At 40.4% G+C, this 25,674-nt stretch overlaps 1 protein-coding gene across 14 annotated transcripts in view; it reads right to left on the bottom strand.

Moving 5' to 3' along the window:
- Positions 1–25,674, bottom strand: part of LRCH3 (leucine rich repeats and calponin homology domain containing 3) — a 51,440-nt gene that overhangs the window by 8,019 nt on the left and 17,747 nt on the right. For 2 of the 14 annotated variants that reach the window (XM_085232618.1, XM_085232619.1), the window contains exons 3-21: positions 25,497–25,623; positions 25,061–25,166; positions 24,752–24,888; positions 23,675–23,784; positions 20,808–20,901; positions 20,567–20,687; positions 18,151–18,299; positions 15,876–15,952; positions 13,910–14,002; positions 13,429–13,480; positions 13,143–13,283; positions 12,452–12,499; positions 11,260–11,313; positions 7,968–8,048; positions 6,060–6,108; positions 5,487–5,600; positions 4,756–4,874; positions 3,139–3,276; positions 887–964 (exon numbers count right to left, since the gene is read on the bottom strand). In XM_085232618.1, the coding sequence (XP_085088744.1) occupies positions 887–964; positions 3,139–3,276; positions 4,756–4,874; positions 5,487–5,600; positions 6,060–6,108; positions 7,968–8,048; positions 11,260–11,313; positions 12,452–12,499; positions 13,143–13,283; positions 13,429–13,480; positions 13,910–14,002; positions 15,876–15,952; positions 18,151–18,299; positions 20,567–20,687; positions 20,808–20,901; positions 23,675–23,784; positions 24,752–24,888; positions 25,061–25,166; positions 25,497–25,623 (1,888 nt within the window). Of the gene's footprint in view, positions 1–886; positions 965–3,138; positions 3,277–4,755; positions 4,875–5,486; positions 5,601–6,059; positions 6,109–6,974; positions 7,047–7,967; positions 8,049–11,259; positions 11,314–12,451; positions 12,500–13,142; positions 13,284–13,428; positions 13,481–13,909; positions 14,003–15,875; positions 15,953–18,150; positions 18,300–20,566; positions 20,688–20,807; positions 20,902–23,674; positions 23,785–24,751; positions 24,889–25,060; positions 25,167–25,496; positions 25,624–25,674 lie in introns of all 14 variants that reach the window. The other 12 variants (XM_085232623.1, XM_085232627.1, XM_085232630.1 and 9 more) reach the window with 11 other exon arrangements.

Raw genomic sequence — 25,674 nt, 5'->3', positions numbered from 1 at the left:
TTTTATCCTAAAATCCCAATGGCTCAAATGCCTTTGTGTGAAGCTATCAGAAAATACTGCACGACCGACTTGAGAGCACTGCTTCTAGAAATAGCAGGGAAATGAGTCACTGGGTCTACTTTTCCCTTTCGCAATACATAAAAAAGAAAACAGCACCTACAGCAGAAACACTGTGTACGTATCAGAAACCAATCACATTTATACACTAGAAGAAAAATAAAGAAAAAACGTGACATATCAAAATCATTTGTGCTGAGGCAGCTGCTGAATGAGACGAAGTGGGAAGGACAGGACAGCATAAAACACGGTAACAGGACTCATTTCAGAAGAGAGAAAGAAAACCAGAGATTAGAGTTCTACCTCTGGTACTTAGCACAAAGAATGAGGATCTATGCAAAGATAGCTACTGTCAGAGAAAGGCCAGTAACAGTGAGACTTCTTGGCAAGATGGCACACACGTTCACACAAAAGGATTATTCTGAAGGAGCATCAAATGCTTTGGAGTTGAAGTTACACATGCAGAACATCATCCAAATTTTATCCCACTTTTCAGCTGCCAAATACCGAATATTGAGAAAACCGAATTGTCTTTATCAAGTACCTTGCAGTTCTAAAGCCAGGCTCAAGCTGCACCCAGCTGTTATGAACTTAAGGCACAGCAGTCAGTGAATCAGACCTCTGATAGACAAACTACACCCAACTTCTTTTTACTGGGGAAGACAACGCAAAGTCTTATCCATACAGTAAGGCACGCCTCACATGTGAACCTCCTAAACTTTTAATCACCTTATTTTCATCAAACGTTTCAAGGAACACTATTTTTTTTTCCTGATCACATACAAAAATCACATCTGCACCATAACATCAGAACAGCAGAAAAATGTACCTGAGGCACTCCGATCCTTCGGCAAGCTTCCAAGAAATTCTCCACATTTCGTCTGCATTTTGCCATTGTAAGCTTAGGCTGCAAAAGAAGCAGGCAAAGTGCTCTTAATTGGGAGGATTTTAATTTTAATGAAACTCTTAATAAACCTCTTTGCCAAAGAATACCACACAGCAGTCAGTTTCTATAATTCAAACCAGGCTGTGCTGCAGTTTGCTTAGAAAAGCAAGTTCCAAGCTTTCTGAAAAGCTACTTTATGAATACTGGATGAGTTTTTAAGACAACTCTAACCTGTGCTGTATCAGTGCACAAAGTGTTAATTACACAGAACAGGCTAACACTTTTAGTGACTGTAATGTGATAATGTAAGACACATACTGAATGAAACATACACATACGTAGCACCTGTGCTGTGATTTCAGCACAATTTAATGATACGAAGCAATCTGGAGTCCATTCTGGATTACTATGTTAAATAAACACTGAAAATCTTGTTTCAATTAAGAAAGAGACAAAAAATGAAGGCTAGATGAACCCAGATGTCATGGAATAAAAGTGGCACTGCGACTTGCTGCATACAAGCCTCCTGCAGATGAATTCACTGGCACTTTTCAAGTTTTTTCTGCGTAGTTGGCTTTCTCACCTCTACATGGACACAGCACTGCACAGGCTCTGTCTTGTTTCTATTCCTGAAGCTTATTCTTTTCTGATTAAAGAGACACAAGCTTCCTGTTCCTTCACACAAGCTACCCCACAGTGTGTGCAGCAGCAGCCTCTGCGAGCTCAGTGTTTTTCCTTCAGAGATGGGAAAAGCAGACTGCTGGGGCTCTTCCTCTGCCCCCCCAGCCTGCCATGTACCCCACCAAGAATAGTTAAAGGCTATTGCTGCTTCTTTCTCCTGCAGGATGGAGGGAGCACAAAGACCACACTGTGACCGAGGAAAGACACGATGCCTCTTCTGCTGCTGGAGCCATCCAGCCACAGCCTGCCTCTTCCGCGACACTGATGACAAAGCCATGATTTAGCTTGTAACACAGAATATTCAGCAGCACATAAAACCAGGCCATTGAGAAGATATTCTTGACAACTCCAGCCTCGTGAATAGCAGCTGTCTGCGTTTCTCTTAATGATTCCACAATCTGCCTAAAATGTTGGCGTGTCCAGCTCAGTCGTTCTCAAAATAATGAAGACGTCTCCTTGTTCACATAATTCCAAGCAGGAGGAACCACAATAATACAGTATGCAGCCCTGTAAGTGCCAGTTCAAATTCCAACCAACACAAGGACTGACTCCAAAATAAGAAAAAGCAAACAACGTGCTTGTTTCAAACACTTCTCACAGGAAAAAACTTCTTCCCCCTATTTATTTGGTTTTAAAATGATGTGAAGGTGCATCACAAGCAGTTTGTCTCTCTGTTGTACTTTCAAGTAGCTGATCCTAAACGTTTTCACTTTTTGACTGCCACATACATGTTATTTTTTTGGTTGATGGATGACAATTAATTTGTCACAGCTCTTCATCCCACTTCAATTCTGTGCTCTCCCAACGTGATACACAATAATGCATCCAATAACATATTACCTTTGTTGCCTTACAAAAACACTGCAGTTAGGTAAGAGGAACAAGTTCCTCAGTTGTCAAACTTCTCTGTGCACTTCTTTTCTTGCTCTGAACAGCCCCCAGATAAAACAATCTTTTTTCCTTTGTTATCACAAAGCTATGAGTGGATTTACTTTGTTCCAGGAGATGGTGTCTCCAAGCACGTGCAAACACAGCTCAAGTGTGCTCTGCTGACATTCCTAAGCGGAGAAATTTGTAGTGCTGTGAAGTGGATTCAGGAATCATTGTGGCCTCTCTGCTTGTTGTTGCTGTTCTGTGCAGCAGGATCTCAAATAATGTAGGGAACGTTGTGTTTCTCTATGCGTTATCCTGAATTTCTCAGATCTTTTGATCTTCTGAAACATCCTATTTTGTTTTTCAGGATTAACAGTCTCTTATTTTACTACTTTTTACAAGTTAACATGGGGAGAACATGAAAATCTTAATGATTTCTGGAAATCTGTATCAGAAGTGACTTTAAACGAAACAAACCCAAACCCACAGGCTTTAAATGAAACCACAGACACTGCACAGACAGAACAGTTGTCACACACGTTCACAAATGAAAACAGTGAATTTCACACTTGCCTGGATTACAGATCTTAGCTGGAAGGGTGTTGGACACCTATAAAACGCCATCATTATGACATACTTACAACAGCAGGTGAGGGGACGTGGATGCTGGGGACAGACCGAGGACGGACGTGGTTCGCCAGGTGGCACAGAACAACGCCGTCGGTGAGAGCTGCTCCAAGATCACTGGGCAGTGACACCTTCAACCGTGATTCAATATTCTGTGGAAAATGAACACGGACACAAGAAGTAAGTGCTGCTTTTCTCCGACTTTCAGTCTGCAGAACATTTTATGAGAACAGAAGCATTTGTGTTACAACTCCCTGTCTGTTCTCCAGCTGCTTGGAACAGCTTTCTGAGTAACACCAAGATGGGTCCTGCACTGTGCTGGGCCAGAGCTGAACACGATCTGGGAGCACTCGAGTTCAATAATGAACAGTTTTCTTTGCACAGCACAGAGGACAACACAACCGTTCTTCAAAAATAATAGAAATCAGCATCTAAGAACAATAATCTTAACCCTTCACATTCTCAGCAAATGGTTCTGCAAAGGGAACTGAAAATAATTGTTGACTGGAGGACAATATAGCTAATAAAAGTCTCAGTAAAGAAAAAAAACAGACAATTACTTAGTATAGATTTTAATGATGTAGTTAACATTTGTTTAAGGGATGAAGACAAATTCAAATCAGATTTTACTTCAAATGCTGTGCAAATTTCACCAAGTTGTTAAGTTAAATCTAAAATTTTAAGTATATTAAAAAGATTTAATCTTACCTAGGAAGCAGAACAAGAGACTGCACGTAAAGCATTTTGAGATAAGAGTTGAAAGGCTCTACAAATGCTGAGTCACTGAGTTTTGTTTCATTTTACTTAAGAGAGCTTTCTCCTTTTAGAGAGAGCAGATTGCTCTTACTCTGATAGTTTGCAGAGAAAGAACTCTGTCTATCTGGGATGCTTACAGCTTTTAAAATCAGCTTTAGAAAGAGGAATTCTCATTTACTGAGACAGCTCAGAGCATTAGAGCACTTCAAGGAATCCCTTTACAGACAGCACAAGTGTGCCTGGGGCAAAGCAGAGCAGTACCTTAATGCCCTGTGGCACAGTCAGTATCAGCCACTGTCATGGGCACAAAGCAGGGCATAGTGCTCCTCAACAAACAAAAAGCCTCAATGGTAGGAAGATTTTTGCCACAGATATTCTACAATTAACTAAGGATAAAGCAAGAGTCAACAGGTAGATTCAGAGCACAAAAGGAAAGTATGCTGTCATCACGACTGGCAGCAGTCCCTGCATGCCACCTGCTTTTCTGTAGGCTTCATAGCAAAGATGAAATTTTAAAAAGAGATTAAAAGGAAAGACAATGAGGGAACTTCCCAGAGATCTTCCCACAAGTATGAAGGGCGATAAGCAAAAGATCAAAAAGATCTAACAGCAAAGATCACTGGCCAGTCAGAAGCAAGGTAGTGCTGTGTATTTCACTGCAGCTGAATCTAACTTTATCCACAATAAAAAAAAAAAATAACCACCACTGCCTCCATCTGAAAGAAACACTCAGATTGCACAATGCCATTCAATTTTAGTCGACTCCTCACCATTACTGGCTCAGTGCAATCAGTCCAGAACTCAAGGACAGCTTTAACATGATGGCACACAACGCATCTACAGAGAGGTTCACTCTTTTTTTTGTCAGCACTTACCTTACGTAGCTGCTCTATTAGCTCCAGCTCCTCCTCACGCTGCTTGGAGTTCTGCCTAACTCTAGTGTCTGCAGAGTCATTAGCAGGAGGCAAGGCACGGGAAGATGATGAAGCAATCACTGAAAAAACAGCATGGAGAGAAATCAGTAAGTACGGTTTGGCTGACTGCCCTCTGCTGCTGCATTACACACCCACAGTGTTCCAGAATGGGTACAGGGCATTCCACTTCACAAATCTGCCTCTTTAAAAGCCTATTAATCTATCAAACTAGTGACCTGCTAATCTAAATGAGGTGTTTCCTAACGCATCTTTTCCCTTCAGATTTTGTAGTTTCTGTTGGCTACTAATCATTCACAAAAAGAGGACAAAGTTTTGACAGATGAAGTATGTTGAAAGAGTTTAACCTTTCTACAGGCTTTGTAATTTTGCCATATGCTGTTACATACAGTGCAAACTCTACCAAGCTGCCTTTATAACTTGAAGGCTTGCGTGGCATTTCCTTGCTATCTTTTTAGGCGTAAGGACAAGGACCAAGAAGAACAGATTCCCACATTTTCACAAATACAGTGGTCACTCACAAAGTATTTATAGTGCCACATGTTTGCAAACGGAACCCTAAAGCTAGTTTGATGATAATGACCTGAAGTAACAGAGCAGTGCAAAACCCAGGTAAGGCAAACGTTACTAAAACGCAATGCAAAACAAGCTGATTTCTGAGTTACATAACCTACCTTTGTTTGCTTCATCCCTGACAGCTGCTCGAAAAAGGAAACTCTCGGGTCGCTGGGAAGGGTTTCTATAGGAAGGCAGGGCTGCATGACCAGGATGTGGAGGGGAAAGGTGGACTAAACAAATGTGGGAAGGCACAGGAAAGGAAATGAGGAAGAAGGAAACGGTTAGAATTTAAATAGGAAATGGGTTCAGCAACGTGGTAATTAAAAACAAAACAAAATAAATTTTAATATAATGACAAAATAAATTACATGCATGCATGATAAAAGCATGGAGCAGGAAAAGGCACTTTCAAGGACACTCGCCATGCAAAGCACATTCCACATATCACTTCCAACAACTGTTCTGACTGCTGCTGAATGAATCTGTGGGCCAAAGCCTACACTGTCCCTGAGGACAGGCTTCAGCCCTGCTGCCTCTCCCCTCGTGTGTTTTCAAGGAGACCTAAACAAGTGGGTAAGCTCTCAAGCACAGCAGTGCCACATACAGCACTCCCTTCTCCTCACAGAACACATGTGCAGGCAGATATTTTGATCTCGTTTTTCAGAAGCTCTGCTTCCTTTCTCTGTTACCTGTCTGAGTGGTGGGTGAGCCAGGAGAGATGTTGGATCTGTCATCACTCTGTAGACAAAAAAAAGTAGAAGAGCATAAATGGTCCTAATCTGGAAAAAGCTGTGACTACATTTTTACTATTTGCTGTGTTTTATGTAAGGCACCATCCATCTACACATACTTCAGAATGAAAAGCCAGATGTGAAAAACACGTTGTTCCCCAAGTCTTATCTCTGCAGAAAGCAGCTAAACTTTTTTATTTGCAGAAATGCCACAATTACTCTTTTCTGAGGAAGAAGCAACAAAACAGCACTGAGTGCAATGCTCTCTTTGTTTACTCCTCACCAAGATGTTAAGTATCCTTTGCAGAGGGGGCACAGCAAGAGCAGCTAATTAAAGAACATGCTAAACTTGCAGAACAGCAGCACAGATAAGAATACACAGAGTCTTTGACACCTTGATAATACGGAACTGCTATTCACTGAATATCAATTTCCCTAGCGAAATACACTTTAGTCTTACTACAGTACTTAGCACAGACCAATTTCTCATGATGAATGCATTCAGAATAGCAGTTTCCACAAAAGAAAATTATAGGATAACTATACTCAATGGGAAAAGCAAGCCAGAAAAGAATACAGTAGAAGTACTTCTGATAATCTCGACTTTGTTAAGAGAAAATCATCTTGTAAATAAAAAGCAACATCAAAGACAACGAGGAACCCCTTGGAGCAGAAGGGTTACCATGTTTTTTAGCTTAGACACAGCCTAAAGCTAAGATGAGGTCATAGCTACTACAGCTTAATCATGTAAATCAGATTCATACCCTACCTGAACTTCTGACTAGAAGCTGACATACCAACACCTGTTAAAACAGATGTGTGGATCCGAGTTTTTTGTTGGCTTTATTGGTGAATGATAATAGCAAGAGATACCTTGGCAGGACTGAGGGCAGAGGCGTTAGGCAGGGCAGCAGCACAGCTGTCTCGATTCAACCCTGAGAGGGACTGAATGCAGAAAGAAAGACAAGGCAGCAGCAGTGTTAGCAAGCGGCTGGTAGGGCACGTGCACAGGTGGAACTGAGTAGCAGAGTCAGAAAGGAGGAGGTGATCATGGTTATGTGCTTGGAAACACTTAAAAAGCAAAAGGCAGGCACAACAGGTATTTGCTTGACAAAGTGTGGTTAAAGCTTTCCTACCCTCCTGAACTTTCTGGCTAATGAGCTTGGGAGGTGAAACCCTCCTTTTTACACACAGCAAAGTGCCATCGGAAGCACAACTGAACGACAAACAGGTAGGCACTTCCTAAAGAAACACCTAAAGTAACATCTATGCCATCAGACTCTCATTCCAATGTACCCTCTAACAGCCCATCCTGAGCCACTACTCTAAATAAATACTTTCCTTTTTAATGTTTCAAGTATGCTATGCGTTTGTAGTAAGTTAATCTATCAACTCTGTAAGATCAGAGATGCTCATATCTAATGGGCTAAAGGACACGTGTTTGTTCTGCCACTAACACCTAATGCTGATCTCTGTGAATTACACATGGAAGATGTTGCAGACAGGGCAAACCTCACACAAACACCTTCGTGCCCCATGCAGAGAGCAGCTGATCCTCAGAACAGCCTCCTTTGCAGCAGTGCAGAGCTAACTCTTTTTGCTGTTTTCGTTTGTTTGCTTTACAAGTTTCAAAATGTCATTTCAGCAAATGTAACATCAGCTAGTATACCAAAAAGCAAAATAGAACAAATGGTGGTGGTCTGGGACATGAATGCATCTTTATTCCTGTACAAAAAGAACAGGACAACCTTGACACAGACTAACAAGCAGCAGTCACTACCCACAAACCCAGCAGCGGGCAAAGGGGGGAACACAGCACACAGAGGGTAAGAGAAGCACAACAGCAACACAGCACATGCTCTTCACCTGTTTGCGAGTCCCTGGCCTTCTCTTAATGGTATTGGTGTTATTGTCAATCTCAAACACAAAGAGAGGCTCAAAGCCATTCTGTCAGGGACAGCGAGAAAAGAAAGGGAGGCAAAAGAGGAAGAAGTGAGGCAAAGAACAACTGTAAGAGAAGGTAGCTGCAATACAAGAAGAATCAGGGCGCTGCAATTCTGACTGCAAACACTGCTCTTCATTTCTAGGTGTAGCAATGAAGTTAGAGAAATGTCCCCAGCCAGAAACAACTTTAGATAGAAAGAATGCCAAAACAGAGTCCAACTATAACTCTGCACTAACTAAAAATAAGGCTATTTTACATCAATTTGATTGTCAGTTGCCTGAGCATACAAATGGAGGATAACTGCCCAAGAGAAACCTCCAGGGCACAAGTTAGCGTAATTCAAGTCATGCTTTCTTTACTCACGCTGTTATTACTTGTAGCACACTGGTGCCCAAAAGGCTTAACTTCAGATGTCTCAGAGATCCCATGTGTTAACTGTGATGATGGTCCCAGGTCACATTGGAGACCACAAGAAGAAAACACAACGAAGGCAGCCCACAGCAGCAGTAACATGAGTGTTACACAGAGGTCACAGCAGCTGCCTGGTGCCCTCTGGGCATTTCACAGGCTTTGTGACAAACTGAGAAGCAGTTTGTGAGAAAACAGTGGTACCTTTAGTATCCATCTCCCACTGCCCACCTTGTAACGTACAGTAGTAGGGGGGAAAAAAGCCATCTGGGGAAAGATGAGATTCAAAAGCAGGAAAGATTGAAATCATTACCCCAAATCTGTAGCACTAGTGCTGTATTAATAAGCACTCCCAACTGCAATGAGAGTACTCTAGTGGGAATGGCAAAAGGGATATGAGTGGTACAAGACCGAGTCACACTGCAGATTTTCTCAGAGACACCAGCAACTGTATTTCTTCACAAAGGTCTAGTTAGTCTGGCTGTCAGAAATCAACGCAGTGACATCCATCACAACACGCACTCAAGTCCTATGGCCAATCCCACTTTGCATCACATCACAGGGATGCAGAAGGAACAAGCCAGTAAACTATAGATGCTCACAGAAGGCATGGAAAGCCATTTTGTGAGCTGAAACTGACTGCCCTGGAAGTACCTACCAATGGGAAGGAATGACCAGAGCAAACTGTCATTTGTGTTAAATGGCAACAGGCGAGAGGAGCAAAAGAAACGTGATGAGATTTAAAAAGGAAAATAACAGCTTAAATTTGACTTTGAGGAATTTTTCTGTTAAAGAGGTAACGACACCTGAAGAACTACCAAAATAAAGGAGAGCTCACTTGCATTCTAGGTAACTATTAACTTTTTTTGGAACGATTAGTGGAAAATCCAATAGACAGTATGCAGCTTTATTGGCATGCAGTGTTTAGGCATAGAAAATGATACAGAGAAAAGGATGTAAATGGAAAAAATGTACTGAACTGTCATTAGCAAACGTGCTTCGATATGAATGCCCCTATGCTTCACTGAAGGAAAAGAACAGCCTCAGCACTTAGATCTAGCTACATTTCAAGCCCATAGGAACAAAAGAAATATCCAAGGAAACTGGACATTGGAAATTCTGGAAACAGAATTAAAAAAGGTAAAAGTATAATTTCAACTCTTATGACTACTTCTGGTTTTTAAGCAAACCAGTGATCGATTCCTTGCTGTTAAACAAGTTTTTGCCATACAAGATACTGTAGTGGAAAAAAACAACTGCTGCAAATTCATGAGCTGCCCAGAGCTACATGTTCCAGTTACAACAATCCCTACAAGCACCTGTCCTGGCATCTGTCATCATTAGACACAGTATGCATTTCCACTGCAGCACAGATATGCAGATCATACTTCCATAGTTCAGAAAACCAGTGTTTCATACACTGAAACCACGATGTATGGGATGCAGTGTTTAGAGCTGCTGAAAAAGAGCAAGAAATCCAAAGAAAATTTAATGCAGAAACTGTTTTCAAATACGGCTCCAACTTTTCCTGCCAGCCCAGCCACTTTTTCCCCCCCACCTCTTTTTTGTGCGTAGTTTTAATCAGGATAAAGGAACAAAAGAAACCACCGTGAACAGAAGTTCAACAAACTGATTGCTAAAAATTCCAAGTATACAACCCAGAATTCAGTACAATAAAAACCATGGGATGACACTAGCAAATTAAAGGGGTCCTTAAAACGTATCGTCTTTGAAATACATTCTAAAGATGAATTAACTGTCAGCATCAACACTTCACAAAACCCACGTCTGCTCTCCTGGTTCTTACAGCATACAAGTGTGCTTTTGTATTTCGATTGGCTGAGTGTGATTTCTGTCAACAGGTACATGCACGATCACAACACATTCTTTTCACAAGGAGCCTTCTTCTGCCCCCTCACAGTGCTGGGCATGAGACAGCAGGAACACCAAGACGTCTGAATGAAGAGAGTAAACACTGACCAACACGTTCTGAAGAGATGTATTCTGAGAGCACTGCCTATAGAGAATTTCGGTAGGTGATGGGGATGCACATGAGCTAAGAACATAAATCCCAGGCATGCAGTCATGCAACAGCAGGCAAATCAAGTGTATTCTCCTTCTACAGACAAAGATTGTGGCATTAATAATATTCGTTAATTACGCTGCATCAGTGAGATGCCATAAAAGAAGAAATAGCATAAAACATGAAGTACATAAAAGTTTTCCTTTTTGCTAGTGTTCAAAATAGGTAAGTAAGACATTTTCATCACAAAACAGCAGCAGAGAACGAGGAATAGTTCCGACTTTCAGCACTTATGGGTAGAGCAATATTTTCCTTTTGCTGTGCTGTGGTTCCCAGGACACCAATCCATGCCAAGCACCCGGTGCAGGATGCAAACAAAGCTCAAGTGGGGGCTGTATTCAGAGCATCCAGTTGTTTATTTGACGCTGGAGAGCTCATCAATTAGGAAGCAAGCTAAACGGAGGGCAAATCAAAGTAGAACTACCAGAGGTCAATTTTGAATTTTCTAAGTTGTTCCTCCTTAGTAGTAATTTCCTTCTGCTCTTAGCAAAAAGTAAGCTTTAATTATTTTGCAGGAAAACATCACTATATTATTAAGAAATGGCTGACAGTACAAATATCAACATACTCAAAATAAGTCACTTTTGAAAAAAGAGGTCATGTTTTATGCTATTTAGATTAGATCTGAAAGAGTTGGTCTAATCCGAGATAACCGTAACACATCATTATTTTTATGTTCCAGAATCTGCCACAGAAAAAGGCTGTTGCGTGCAGGATCTTACCACTAACAAGGCACTATCATCAGTATGCTGAGACCTTCTGGATGGAAAGGGACACTGGGAGGTGGGAGAGATGGAGTAATGTCAGAAACAAACAGAACGACACAGCTGTGAACAGACAGACATTTTGGAACACGTGCTGCTTGTTTATAGCACTGTGAGGCATTGCTTCTACAGTTCCATACAGTAGCCAAAACTGCGTAGGAATATACAGCCACATGACCCAGGAATTACAGGGTACTCCCATCACTTAAGGAATAATTATCCTGCTCTCTGTGCTGTTTCAAGCACATCCAGACAACCACGTATTCAGTTTTTACCATGGGAGAACAAAGGACCCTTAAAAGAATAAATTCAGAACAAAAGAACAGTAAGAAGAGCAAAAAGGAGCAAAGACTATTTCAAATATCCTATGTTTTGGTAATTTTCAAAGCAAAAATAAGGTGGAAAATGCTTCTAAATTGATAATTATGCTTGCATTAATAGATATATAAATACACTTGCAGTATGCTGTTAAAGGTTTTGATCTGATTAACGCTGCCACGTGAATTAATTTCCCTCATGTAAGAGGGGATGGCAAGCAGTGGAAGAGCATTTATTACACCGAAACGTGATGCACACAGTGAGCAGATGTCACTGGCTCACATCTGCACATTTTAGAAGACTGAGCGCTGCGTGATTTCTTGTCCCCTTTTTATTGCCTTTGACTATAAAAAGATATTAAAAGAAAGTCCTTTTCTTTTGTTTTGAATAACCAAACAGGCCTCAAAATAAAAATAGCTGATCTTTCTGGGATAACTGGAATTACGACAGGCAAATGGGAGGAAACTGATCGGCGAACGAGAAATGACTGCACCACAAAGACTTGTCTGCATACTCCCATTAGAAAGTGAACTGTATTGCTTCCAAGCAGCATCTTGAAATGGAACATGAAATCTATTTTCCGTATAGGACATAGAAAACATACAAGAAAACAAAACACTCACACAGGCAACCTGCACGAACGGAAGGAAATATTGAACTGATCCATAAGGGGAGGTGTGTGCTTGGGGTGTCAACCAAGGGCTGATTAAATGTGAAATGCTATGCTATAACCCAGTCCTGAAGTGTTCTCCACAATCAGGAAAACCTCTGATTTCTGAGATAGCTTCTTTTTTTCCCATGGAAAAAAATAATGCTCTTATTGGAGTCTTACCTCACTATCCAGAGGACTTTGCTTCTGAGGACTTAAGGATGCTTTTTGCTATACAGAAAGAAAAAAAGGATAGACCAATTTAAAAGATTAAGACAGAGAAACAAAAGCTCTGAATATTACAGCATAATTAAGAAGTGTTTTGAAACAGAAATAGTCCTAGTTTTTAAATAAAACATGCACCAGGCTGATTGCAAGTTTCCACAAGCTGAAACTTCACTAATATTATTAGTCAAAAGCCAGCCTTTATATTGTATGAAAACAAAAAGCCCAAATTGTTTTTGCATCTTAAAGAGGCATAACAGACTCAAAATATAACCCAAGGGAGGAATTCTATTGCTGAGAACAAAGTTCTCATGAATAACAAAGGCAACAGAAGAAAAGCAGGCTTGCCAACGAAGACGCATTTTGTTAAGTTTTTAACTGAAAGACTGAGCTGATTTTCTTTGATAATTAAAAAAAAAACCAACCATTTTCTGCACAATATTACCAGAGGACTAAGGTAGTTGTGTTATGTGTAATGAAAAGCCTCGTTTTACAGGCAGCTCAAACCCTAGCTGCTTCTTCATCTGCTTTATAAAATACCACGCATGCCCCAGAGTGCAGCATGCAAGCGTTAATGACCATAGCAATTCATTTTCATTAAAGAAAATGATAAAGGTTTGGAATCAACTCAGGACTAAAAGAAAGGCACCTTAACAAAGTCGAGAACAGCTTCTCTCTGGATCTGCTTTGTTCTCATCCTCTCCTCCTCGTACTGCAGTGCTGCTAGCTGTGCCTCCCGCCTGGTGCGCTCTACGTGCCTGCGGTGCAGGTCGGGGTCTGTATTGGGCACCTGGAACAAAACAGTGCATGTGCTGTACAGATAGAGCTACAGAGGTTAAGACAGATGGGTTGCAGAGAAACAGTCTGCGTCTTACGGCTAGCCTAAGTTTGGTTCTGCATCAGACTCAGCCAGAAGAGTAAGACAGAAGAGTTACCTGACTCTGGTGACTCGACAGAGAGAGAAAGTAAGGCGAATCAGCTGGGGGTCTGCCAAATGGAAAAAGAGAAAGTATATTTTCAATCTTAAATTAAAAAAAAATGAAGTCACATAGAGTTGTCAGTGATGCACATGTATCTTATTAACTCTGTAAGAGTAGCAATTAAGTAAGGTGTTAAACTGCTGCAATAACGATTTAACTTCACTACTTCATGGTCGACTCAGTGCAGTTATTTCTACCTCTTCTCCTGAACTGTATTAAAATGCTTCCACAGCTCACGAAGTATCAATGGCTTTGTACATTTGGCTTATTACATTCAGATATCCAGTACTTAATACTCATTCTACAGGAGCTGATTAAGTAACCATTCCAGGAACTCTCCAGATGATCCTCACATAGAGGAACAACTGGTTACTATGGTTAGCAAAGAAAATAATTACAAAATATTTAGTAGGAACTATATGTTTCTTCTCCCTACCTCTCTGTCCTGTCCACATAACTCCTTAGTACTTGGTGATGCTCTCTGTCCTGCATCAAATTTAGAGTTTCAGGTCTTCGTAATTCAGTGTCCCTGCAGGCAAACACCAGGTGGAAGGGAGATTGGCCACTGATGCATAAACACTACTGTCAGACAAATCCTTCTCCAGATTACAGCTGTTTGTAAAACTAATTGCCCAGACAGTTAGCTTCGGACAAGCACAAAGGTGGAATTTAAAACAACTGAAGAAATGTGATACCAGATCGCAACTACTGCAGTTCATAATTTAATGGATGTAATTTCCTTAATTATAAGAGTGATTTCAAAACACAGGAAGTTTGAATCTCTCTTAATATTACATTCTGGAGATTACAGGCCTTTTTGTTCCTGGAAAGAACAGTATTCAGGGTTCAACTAAGTGCCAGGAAGTGTACTCAGAGCAGAGTGCACTCAGCGTTGCTGTATCAGAAATGCAGCACAGCCCACCAGGGGCAACAACTCTATTTACTGAGCCCAATCAACCAATGTAAGTACTCTTAAGATGAAGCCTGCATTACATCCAACTCTTCAAGAGTTTTAATGGCTCCAGCATGTTAAAAACAACAAAAAAAGAATACAAGGGCTGCATGCATGAAACGTGTTACAGTGGAAGCAGTTTACAGCTTGTGGATGGCACAAATGAAATATTTGTCTAGTATGTATTTAAAATTATATACATTAAAACCTGCCAATTGTCATATGGCTGTTTTTCCATAATCTCGAAGGCAATAATATTACTTGTTTTCAGTGCCTCATTAAGAATTTTGCTCAGCTGCACCAGAATACAAGTAAGCTCCAGTTCCCTTCGATCCTTAATGAACAACCTGCACATGGAGATCCACCGCTATTCTCAACTTAAATTTTGCTAACAATGGATACCCTAAAGTTCCTTTATTGTTCAGTCTGTACATGTAAGCAGCAGCTTACTCCTGACTAACTTGCCTTCTCACCTTGTTTTCTTTGGATGGAACTTCTTGTTTGTGTAATTATTTCTATGTTGACCACAAATGTTCAAACGGGACAAAGTATCATAAAACCAAAACCAAATTGGCCTTTCAAGCCAAAAGAATTTGCTTCATTTAGGGAGAGCATGTTACATTCACCTCAAATTATTTTATGCTTTACTTACAGACTCTACAGAGTAAGGAGAGCTGATACATGCTGAAGGAGTTATCCTCCATTACACCAATACAGCTCCTATATTTACACACTGATTGCACATTTCAAGATCCCTGTTAAAACACTGCCATGATTCTGGGAACACTGACACACTACTCTCGATTTCTCGTTCTCTTTGAAGACCATTTTTAAACATCATCACACTTTACTGACAGTGTAAGTAATGACATACTGAGAGCTTGCAGTTCTCTCTCTTTAAAATATTCCTAGTTCAGCTGAGCTGGTTTTCTGCTGATTGCTCTGCATTCATTTCCGCTCCACAGAATATTGCAGTGTTTCAAAGTATATTTAAGGTTCTGTCAGTTTTGATTTCGTCTTATCAAAACCCTATCAATTTTCTTATTCTCTGCCCTTTCAACAGGACACCCAAACCTAACCTCCTCATTCATATCCTGTCCAGTTGTGACCCGTATGTATGGATAAAAAATTATCTATTGTTTAATCAAAACACAAATTAAATCACACAAAGCATATATTACATCTGTTTGGAACTACATGCTTTAATCTGGCAGATTTTTTCACCAACCCATTTAAATCGGAGCATTGATATAGAACAGCCAAGCCTTTTGATCAGTGCCATGACTAGAATATGAATTCCAAACCTGGAGTAACAACATATTTGTAAGTGCCGTGCACGTTCCCAGTGAAGCAGAAGAAAACATCATTAAAAAAATAAAAAAACAGTCAGTGCAGGTGCTCTGGATTCACCACAAAACTTTGTAGAAACCAGTGTTAGCACATCTCTTACCTGTTTTGTTGCAAATACCGTCTTGTGTCCTCAGCCTTCTGAATTTCTCTAGCAGATACTGGCTTTGCTGGTGAGCTCTGTGCAGAAGAACACAGCAGAATGTGTTAGCAACACATCCAGAATAACGTACATTAAAAGTCAGTGCATCTAATGCATTTGTATAGCAACACTTTTAAGAAGCAGTATTCAAGATATCCAAGAAAGAACAACAAAACATCTCAGAGATTTTTATTTCCAACTAGGCAGACTCAATATACAGAATACAAAGCTCATGCTCTCTTATCATGCCCTATGACAGGTCACAGGAGAATAAAAAAGGAAAACATGAGATGAATACCTACAGCTTAATTTCAGCTATGAAGTCATGGATCTCATTGGGAACAGAGACATACTGCTCCTGGTGTTATTTTTCAACTTTTAGTTATACCCACTAATGTAGAAAAATGGAAACACCAAGATTAACTTGTCAGTTTTCACTTGCTATATTGCAATATAGTTAGCCTTCTAACTTGTAGAGCATTTTAGAACAGTCATCTTTTTAGATATATTGTAAACAGCTTAATTTTTATGAATATAGAACCTCCAACTTCTTTGACATTAATCACTTTCCACTATTTAAAAGTGAAAACCCCTTGCACTGTGCTGCCAGCAGCTGCCTTTTCTGAGTTCTGCTCATTTCTATGCTTTAAATGGCATCATCTGATATTGCACTTGAGATCTCCAAAAGGAATGTGGCTCCAATGGATATTTATGATGTTTAACATAGCAACCAGTAACACAAAGTGGACAAAACAGTGGTGATCCTACATGAACACTATAAGCCCCACACAATCCTACAAGAGCAACGATTTTCTCCCCCTTCCCCCCCCCCCCCAAAGTATCTTTCTGCTTCAAAACACGCAAAGATCTGAAATGACACGTGAACTGCAGCATAACAGGTACTGTTTAAGCATTTCAGCCACCACCAAAGATTTGCTCAGACAAGCTGCTTATGCAGCATATATAATGATCTGCTGAACTGTGAAGCTGTGCATGCAGGCACTACTTAAAGACTCACAGAATGTAAAAAGAAACGCGATGGGGCTAAAAACCCACTGCTAGGGTTTGACTTCTGAGAGACTCTGCCACGTCTGCCATCCAAAAATACACAGCGTTCGCAGCAGAGGCTGCTGCAGTTGGAACAGAGATGTTTTCCAATTTTGTCCAGTTCTGCATCTGCATGATGTGGGTAAATAGGTGCACATATTGTGACTCTCAGGAATTAGATGGTGGTTATGGAGATTTCTGAAATGCAGCATTGCAGTGCAAGTATTACATACCAGCTTGAACAGAAAGATACTTCAGAACAAAAATGAAAAAGATACTGTTTAGACTTGCTGGGAGGAAAGAACAAAGAGACTTTTTTTTGTGTGTGTGTTTATGTATGTGTGTGTGAAGTGTCTGTAAGAGAACAGTCCAGAGCTACTCATGCCTGTACCCAGATATTTGCAAAAAGCTGGCTGGAAAGCCGTCTAGCCCATCTCAATACTTTTATCCACTGCTCTTTTAACTCCATGTTCTCAGTCAGCAAAAGCAGCTGCACGCCAGATTGATCTCAAAGTACAACGTTTCCTGTTCAGATTCGTATCCAAATCTGTAACCTGTGGTGACACCTCAGAGCCCTGCTCAAAACTGAAAGAGACAGAAACTGTTTGCAGAATATAGTGGGCTTTCTGAAAAGTCTGAGTACTGAAGTTAGTCTAAACATAAAACGTATGCTCGTGGCAGTGAGTTTCCTTGTAATCAACAAGAACAGCCAAATTAACGGAGCTGCAAAATTCACATAGTAAGTCTTTAAGCTGGCAATGAGCATTTTTTTCCCTTAAAAAAGCCATTTATTCATTGAGTAATTCATCAGGTAAACATGAAAATCTTAGGTATCACCAGTTATCACTCAGAAGCATTAACTTCTGTGCTTTCTGATGACAATACTCCTCTGGAAAACCATTCACTTCACACAAACCTAAAGCACAAGGCTTGCAAAAACCCACAATGCAGCGGAAGTGTGGCTGCTTTAGACTCATCCCACAGCTCCCAAAGGACACTCAGGAGCAGCTTAACACTTCAGTCCTGACCCTCCACAAAGCTCGACAGACCCCTCAGATCAGACCAGACCATACTAATGTCTTCTTTTATTTTTTTCCCCTCCATAAGCAAACCTGTGAGGACAAGAAGCATTAATACAAACACAAAGGCTTTCCTGTGGATGTGAATTTAATTAAAGTAAAAGCACCACCTCATTAGAGATTCGCCGCTGGTCAATATATGCCATGAATTGTGAGCTGAGGCTGTCTGAGTCCACGCACTTGGGTTGCCTCACCTCTTCCTCCTCCTCTTCCGTGGCACAGCTATCAATATAGTCGATCTGATCGAGATCGTGTTCCACTTGACATACACACACAAAGGAAACACCCATCATTAGACGACCAACAGGAGGAGAAAATAAACAACACAAAAACAGTGCCAGGAACTGAGGTCCTACTGGCTTCCTTCCCTCTGGAAAGCTCAGCCTCAAAGGTGTTGGATCCTGCCTGCTAATGTTTGTTTAACATCAGATTTTGAGGTAACGATAAAATCCATGGTTTTCAGAAAGCAATGAGGAACATACAAAACGTAGCTCTGAACTGTTGGCTGCGGATACTTCAGCAATAACCAAAAATCAATATCATAACTGTCTCAATGCTGGAAAGCGTCTATCAGCTAACAGATTGTGCAGTTATCTGTGTACATGCTGAATTTATCTCGTTTCTAACTCATCTCCTTCAGAAAAATTAGGATGGTTATGACATAGCTCTCCTGTTTTTACTACTACAACAGGACAGAGGAGCATGATCAAGTTATCTGGACACAGATGCAATGGTTACAAAAAGCGTAAGTGGAAATAATGGAACATGTTACAGAAAGCAAGAAAACCCTAGAAAACAACATAAAATATCACAGAAGTCTTATTTTATGTACACAGAATGTGCATTTTGCCCAGGAATTCTGAGAGTCGTGACACTGAGTAAACTAGCTTAGTGAAAAACCCAGTGCTGTGGATGCAGGGAAAGCACGAGCTCCTTTTCTGAGTACTAAAGCTTTCATGACCTTGAAACTCTCCCCAGACTTGCTATAGACTCTCTTACAGACATTCTTTTCCTACTCCTCCGCCTCTTTCCTGCTTGCCTACAACAGACCTCTCTTTGCCTCACCACACAATCTAGCAACTGTTACTGCCAAAGCCACCTCCTCTGCTACTACACCCATCCAGAACAGCATTCCTATACATTTTGGCTTCATTTTTATCTCCATCTCAGTTTCAAATTCTAAAAAACTGAACAACAAGAACAACAACAACATCGACCATCACCACCACCAAAAAACACCACCAAACAAAAAACCACACCGCACTCAAAGATACCCAACAAAAGCCACACCACGTACACCACAACCACCTTCTTTCCAGCCTTGCTTATTAAACATTAATAATAATATTACAGTAGAAGGTGAAATACATCAGCAACAGTGTTAGAAGCAAAAAACTAACAGGGATCTCCTGGGTCACTGGCAGTCATATGCCGAGACTTGCACTGACTGTGCTCCACTTTAAAGACTAATGAGGAATTTTGAAATGCCTGGTGTACAAAACCCAAAGAGCAAAATAAAGTTAAGTCTCAGAGGTGCAGCTGGCAGCACTACCTGTTATGAAGGCTGCCCACAGCTTCCCTTAACATCATGTTTTCAATTCTTCTAACTTGGCCAGAATTTCACTGTAAAGAGTAAGACTAATAAAACAAGATGGCAAAAGCTGAATATGGAGAGGAGGAAGGAAAAGAACAGGAGATGGATGAGGAAGATGGAAGTTGTTGGGAAGGTTACTCAGATAGGGTGCATGAGCTGGAACCCTTAGGAGAAATGGAAAACAGCAGAAGAAAATTTAATCAGTAGACGTGGTAGTGAGTGAAAAGAAGAAGGAATGACTGAAAAACACAGAAGTGAAAGAATGCTAAAACTAGTCATGGTAACAAAAAGAGGACTGAATTTTAAGCCAGCGGTAGCAGATTACTGCAAGTTAAAATGGATAAAGACTGTGGAGATCAAGAAACATGGGAAGCACTGTCATCCATAGAACAAATGAAAAAGTGCCATTTTAAGATCGCGGGGCAACAAATTGAGGTCTAAAAACACAATCATGTTATAAGTACCTGCACCTCTAAGCTGCTCACATGTTTGGATTAAGACTTGAGATTCTTGAGCAAGGCACATCCACTGCTGGATTCCTGCTTTGTCAGGAACTCCCTGACAAAACTGCTCATCCTGTTGCGAAAGCAGTGGACACACAGCACAGACCATTCACTGCTGCTGTAATTTCTCCAAGTAGCTCAAGCAGCAAAACATTATGAGCTGAAATTCAAGATTCCAAAACACTATTCAAAGTACTCAAGTGACCTCACACAATTGTGGCATATATGCAGAAGCTGACATAACATCTCCCTGAAAATCCTAATTCTCATGCTGTCTGATTTTGCTTTTACATAAAATACTGTTTACACAACAGTCTTTCTGAATCTTACTCTGTTCTTTGTCTTTGGACATCCTATTGCTCATAGCAAATATTCTAAAACTCTAATAATGACAACAATAAGTACTGTTAGCCAAAGATCACCATTTACCTCCACCATTGGTTACGACTGTGCTCCCTCGGTTTTCTTGATACTGATTTTCTCTTCGCACTCTCTGCTCTTTAGTGATTTCTGCCACACGTAAAGGGAGGTCTGAGAACTCATCTGTTGGCTTCAGAAAACAATGAAGAAACATTTTACGTTACCTACTGAATGTGCTTCCAGATGTACACTTAGCAGTTTTCTTTCTCATACAATATGGCACTTAACAAAAATGATTTTCAATACTTACTTCATTCCCCGACCATCTTTTGTCTCCACTGTCAACACTATTGAAGCCAGAATCAAGTGCTCCATATGGACGACTGGAATAAAGTTCCTCATGGCTGTCAAACACAATGTTTTAGATACAGTAATATAAACACCACTGAAAATTTGTCAGCTATTACAGCTACTAAAAGCAGAATAGGCTACCAAGCACAGTGTTAGCATACTGGAAAGCATCACACTGCATTTGCCACGCAGAACAAGAAGGATGTGTTTCTAACTTGAAATATTCCTCTCAATCAACCGTCCACCTGCACATCTCACACCTTTAACAGATAACCTGATCCAAAAGTACTTACCTATCCTTCAAACATGACCTAACAGAAATGGTAACAAAGAAATCAGAATTGTTATTTCACTGCTTAGTAAGTCGAGCTTTCATTTTTCATCACTGGTATGTTTTGGTTGAGAAACATTTCTGTTTTCTTCCTACAACGTTTTTCCACAAATCAGCATAAAAGCATCTATTACTAAAAATACACGAATATGAGGATAAATTTATTCTACACAAACATATGCAGAATACACTACCCAACTGTCTTCTGCATCGTAATTATCTTGCTCAGAAGCTGCATAGTAAGCAGGACATTTCAAATACTCCATAACATAATAAATACAGAAGTACAGTTTTCCTCTGTGGAGCCTGACTGCCACTGACACGTCTGGATGAGGGCATCAGACATGTGCCTGTATGACAATACGTACAGCCAAAGGGCCACGCAGTTCTCAAAAGCTGAGGCTCAGAAATGCCAGAATTCAGCAGCACAGCCATCACAGATGTCAGGCCTGGCAACTGCCGCAGATTGCTGTAGCAGAGAGACAATGGGACTTGTCTGCCCCGCTGCAGATGGCATTTCACAATGGCCCAACTGTCCTACTGGCACTCGCAGCCCCAGGGAGAACTGCAGCAGTAATTACTACACAATACACATGGAAGAACGAACTTTGGGAAGCTAATTGCTTCACCCATCATGACCAAATTGCAGGCCATCTTCCTGATGGTACTGCTCTCAGGTTGCTGCTCCCTTAAAATCTCTCGTTCAGGAATTACTTACTTTTAAATGATTCTTGTTGCTGTTATTTAGGCAGCAGCATATGCATGCGTGGGACTTCTACAGCTTTGCTGCCCTTTTTTATATTCCTACCCTGGGCTGGCTGTGTTTTCAAACAGACAAAGTAACAAGAGGAATGAAGAGCTACAGATGAGAAATATGAGGCTATATATCTTCTGTGCATCTGCAGATGGACACCAAAAGACAGGCTCTGAGATCTTCTCGGTGTTTGAGTTATACCAAAGAAGGCCCACTTCTACAGCTGGTATCTGAGCAGAAAGCTCAGATGCACAATGAAGCCTTAGCAAAAAAATAAGGGAGGAAAAAAATAATTCCTGTTTGGGGTGGGAAGAAGACAAGATAAAATTGCCCACTGCAATTAATTTGAGACACTGGCAGCAGAACAATGCTTTTATGCTAGCAGTTCAGAACATAAACAACAGATAAAAAATATTGCTTCATTGAGGGGGAAGAAAAAAATCTGTTTGCCATATATTTCCATTTTGAGGGCACTGGTATTCTCAGAACCTTCTGAGAACCCTTCCCTAATGTGAACTGCTACACAGAACTGAAGAGCATCAAAACGGCTACTTGGTTACATCTCACACATGGAAAAGCCCTTTGATACATATTTTCGTCTTTTTGTATAGTCAGAATTCCAAGCTATGATTAACACGCATTAATCCTTGTGTCAGAAAAGCAATTAATGAAAACTGTAGTAGTAATCCATAGTTACAGACAGCATTTGTTTTGGAATTTCTCTTTAAAAAATAAAATACGTCAGAGAGTGATCACAACAGTTTATCTTTCAGAGCCTCCTCTTGTCAGGAATAGGACAGTACTGCACACAGTACTATCTGCAACAGCTTATCTTCTAGGAAAGTGAGTAACACTCATAAAATACTCAAGCTGACCTCACACAGAAGAGTAAGTTAAGGTGCTCAGTGCTGCTGAAATCACTGTCAGTCCCTCATGCAAACCCTGCTTCAGAAATCTGACTCATGATTTATTGTGAGGCCCTCTGGTTTGTTTTATTGCTGCTAAGAGAGCAGTACATCCTTTAGCAACTTACTTCTCCACACATTATTACTATTTTCCAAGGTGACTGAGGTAATTCTTACACATATTTAGTCTCATACTTCACTGACTTCCTTTCTTTTGCTTCATGTAACAGAAATAAATCTTAACTCTTGCTTTTCTCCAGACATCTTCAAACTCAGCAGCTGATACAGCTGACTGTTCCAATATTTGTGTTACAATACTCAGCAATACTGCCAAGTGAAAGCTTGCCAAGAATAACAGTTTGCTAATGGGGTGGAGATCAGCATTTACACCTGCAGCTCGAGCACAGCGGTTATAAAGTTCCGTACAAGGGTTACAAATCACATTGGGGTACACTTCAGTGAGCATTAGAAAATATTGAGATTTTATAAAGTGAACACCTGTCAGCATGCCCCCTGCACTACGAAGATGCCAACATGTTCCTTTTACTGTACATTACTTCCAACATTGCCTTTCAGATGTTATTTCCAAGGTTGTCTTCCAAACTATTCTTTGCTTCTTATAAAGCAGTACCTTGCTAGAATATACCATGATATAACACAGCTGATGGTCTTCAAACACACCCAGCAATGAGCATGCCAAAGAACAATCGTTCTTGGATCTACTTTCTCTTTTTTTTTTTTTTTTTTTTTTTTTTCTTTTCTTTTTAATTCAGGAGGCTGACAAAGCTTTTCTGAAGAGCATCAAAAACTGAGAACTTGGATGGTGCAGAACTTACCAAGATCCAAATCCCATGGGTCTCCTATCATAATCAGGCAAATCCGGAGCTATCTTGCATGCTTCTATGTTGAGATATTTAAATATGTGAATTTTGCCTTTTATGCATATCTACAAAATAAGAAAAGAGAAGTAAGTATAATTTTATAACGCATTTTCAAAATAATCAACAGAGCTTTAATCTGCAGTGAAGAATAACAAATGAGCACATTCATGCCAACCAATGCATCTTTTCTTCTAACCTTGCTGCATTTTACTGAAACAGTGTCATCACATGCCTGTGAGACAAATGGAAGCTCTCTTCCAAGTACATCTGGTCTGCATGCAACTCTGTCAGCTGGATGCTAAAATCTCAGCATGCAAATAAGATACAAGCATGTACAACTACTAGAATTTATAACCTTGGCATAAGAACAGATGCATCCCACCCATGCCCAGCTTTGAATGGCAGTGGCAGACTGCCAAAGCAAGCTCAAATGTGATGTGAATGAAGCCAGCCACAGCTTCTTTGCTTTCTAAAGGGAGGCAAAAACCTGAGGCAAAACCTTATGGAGATGACAGGTTTCAGCAAGTGCTGCTCTTGATTCAGAAGCAGCAGCTTACAGTAGAACCTGTAATTCTCAACGGATTATACATTAAAAAAGGAATTAGTCACTAACCATATTGCAGTCTCTAGTTCAAAGGCCAATTGGAGCACTTCTGCTAAGTGAATCAGCACACAGCAGTGCCGAGACCTCAGCCAACACTTTGACATTTGAGCGGCACAAAACCAGCTCTGCCTAACAGAGCTTCCTCTCTCCTATGCCCTTCCTAAAACTACAGCCATCTGAAATCTCCTGCTAATATTAGCACAGTGCTAACAGGGGAATTTTTCATATAATGCCACAGGTGAGACTAACGGGATAAATAAAAGAAAAATGGATTTTTTTCAAGCCGTGCTGAATATTTAACACTTTCAGAAAATGCCAGTTATTTAAAGTTCTGTTGTTCCTAAGTAAAGGTTCTAATACAATCCCTCAGCTTTTTGTTCCACCCTTTTTAATTAAACTAGGCATGTGAACTCCCAACCGCAGTTTACCTGTGCAGGGGGTGACTGGAGAGGGTTGTTCTCTAACATGATGGTTTGCAGATGTCTGAGGTTCCTATAACAAACTGGGATCGTTGTTATTTTATTGCAGGAGAAATCTAATCGAATCAAAGGCAACTCAGCGAGCTCTGGAAGAAGAAAATAAGTATTTAATTTAGATTTAAAAGTATATAAAATTCCACGTATCTATTTTACGAATAATTAAACGTAACTGCTGTTGGTTCTCACAGCAATAAAAAGGCATTAAAAATAAAGAAGTGCTTCAAGTTCAGCTGCTACAACCAACAGACTTAATCTCACCTTCAGGTAAACGCACCAAATGATTCCTTCTGACATTTAGGTCCCGTAAGGATTCCAAACTGCCGATCTGCGGAGGTATGGTCTGTATTTCGTTACAGCTCACATCCTACATAGCACGAGCAAAGAGTGAGTGCCCTCCACACTGACACAGAGGGAGATGCTATGACAGATTCAAATCCTTTTTAGGCCAAAAGCAGATTTAAGTTGCTAGTGCACGCAAGTGACTGGTTTACCATCACAAAGCTCTTAGCAGAATGAGAGACAGAATATTCATCATGCACGTCCCCAGAGAGCATCTTAATTACTGAGCAGTTTTTATCAGATTATCTGAAGCACATCTGAACCTCTTAAACACATCAAATTAAATTGATTTAATTAACTTAATTAAATCCCTTAAGATTAAGTAGTGATAGTTAAAAAATAACTGTATACTCACGAGCTCTGTCAGCTGTCTGAGCTGCCCAATTTCTTCAGGTATTGAAACCAGCTTATTATTACTTGCTATCAGAACCTTTAGTGGTAGACTACAGAGGTGTACTGGCAACGTTGAAAGCTGGTTTCGACTTTTCAGACAGAAAGAAAATCAGATCATCAGAAGTGTCATGAGAAGTCAC

This window comes from Meleagris gallopavo, chromosome 11 (genome assembly GCF_905368555.1).
Source record: "Meleagris gallopavo chromosome 11, MGAL_WU_HG_1.1, whole genome shotgun sequence".
Classification (NCBI taxonomy): Eukaryota; Metazoa; Chordata; class Aves; order Galliformes; family Phasianidae; genus Meleagris; species Meleagris gallopavo.
This window is presented reverse-complemented; position numbering and strand designations above follow the sequence as displayed.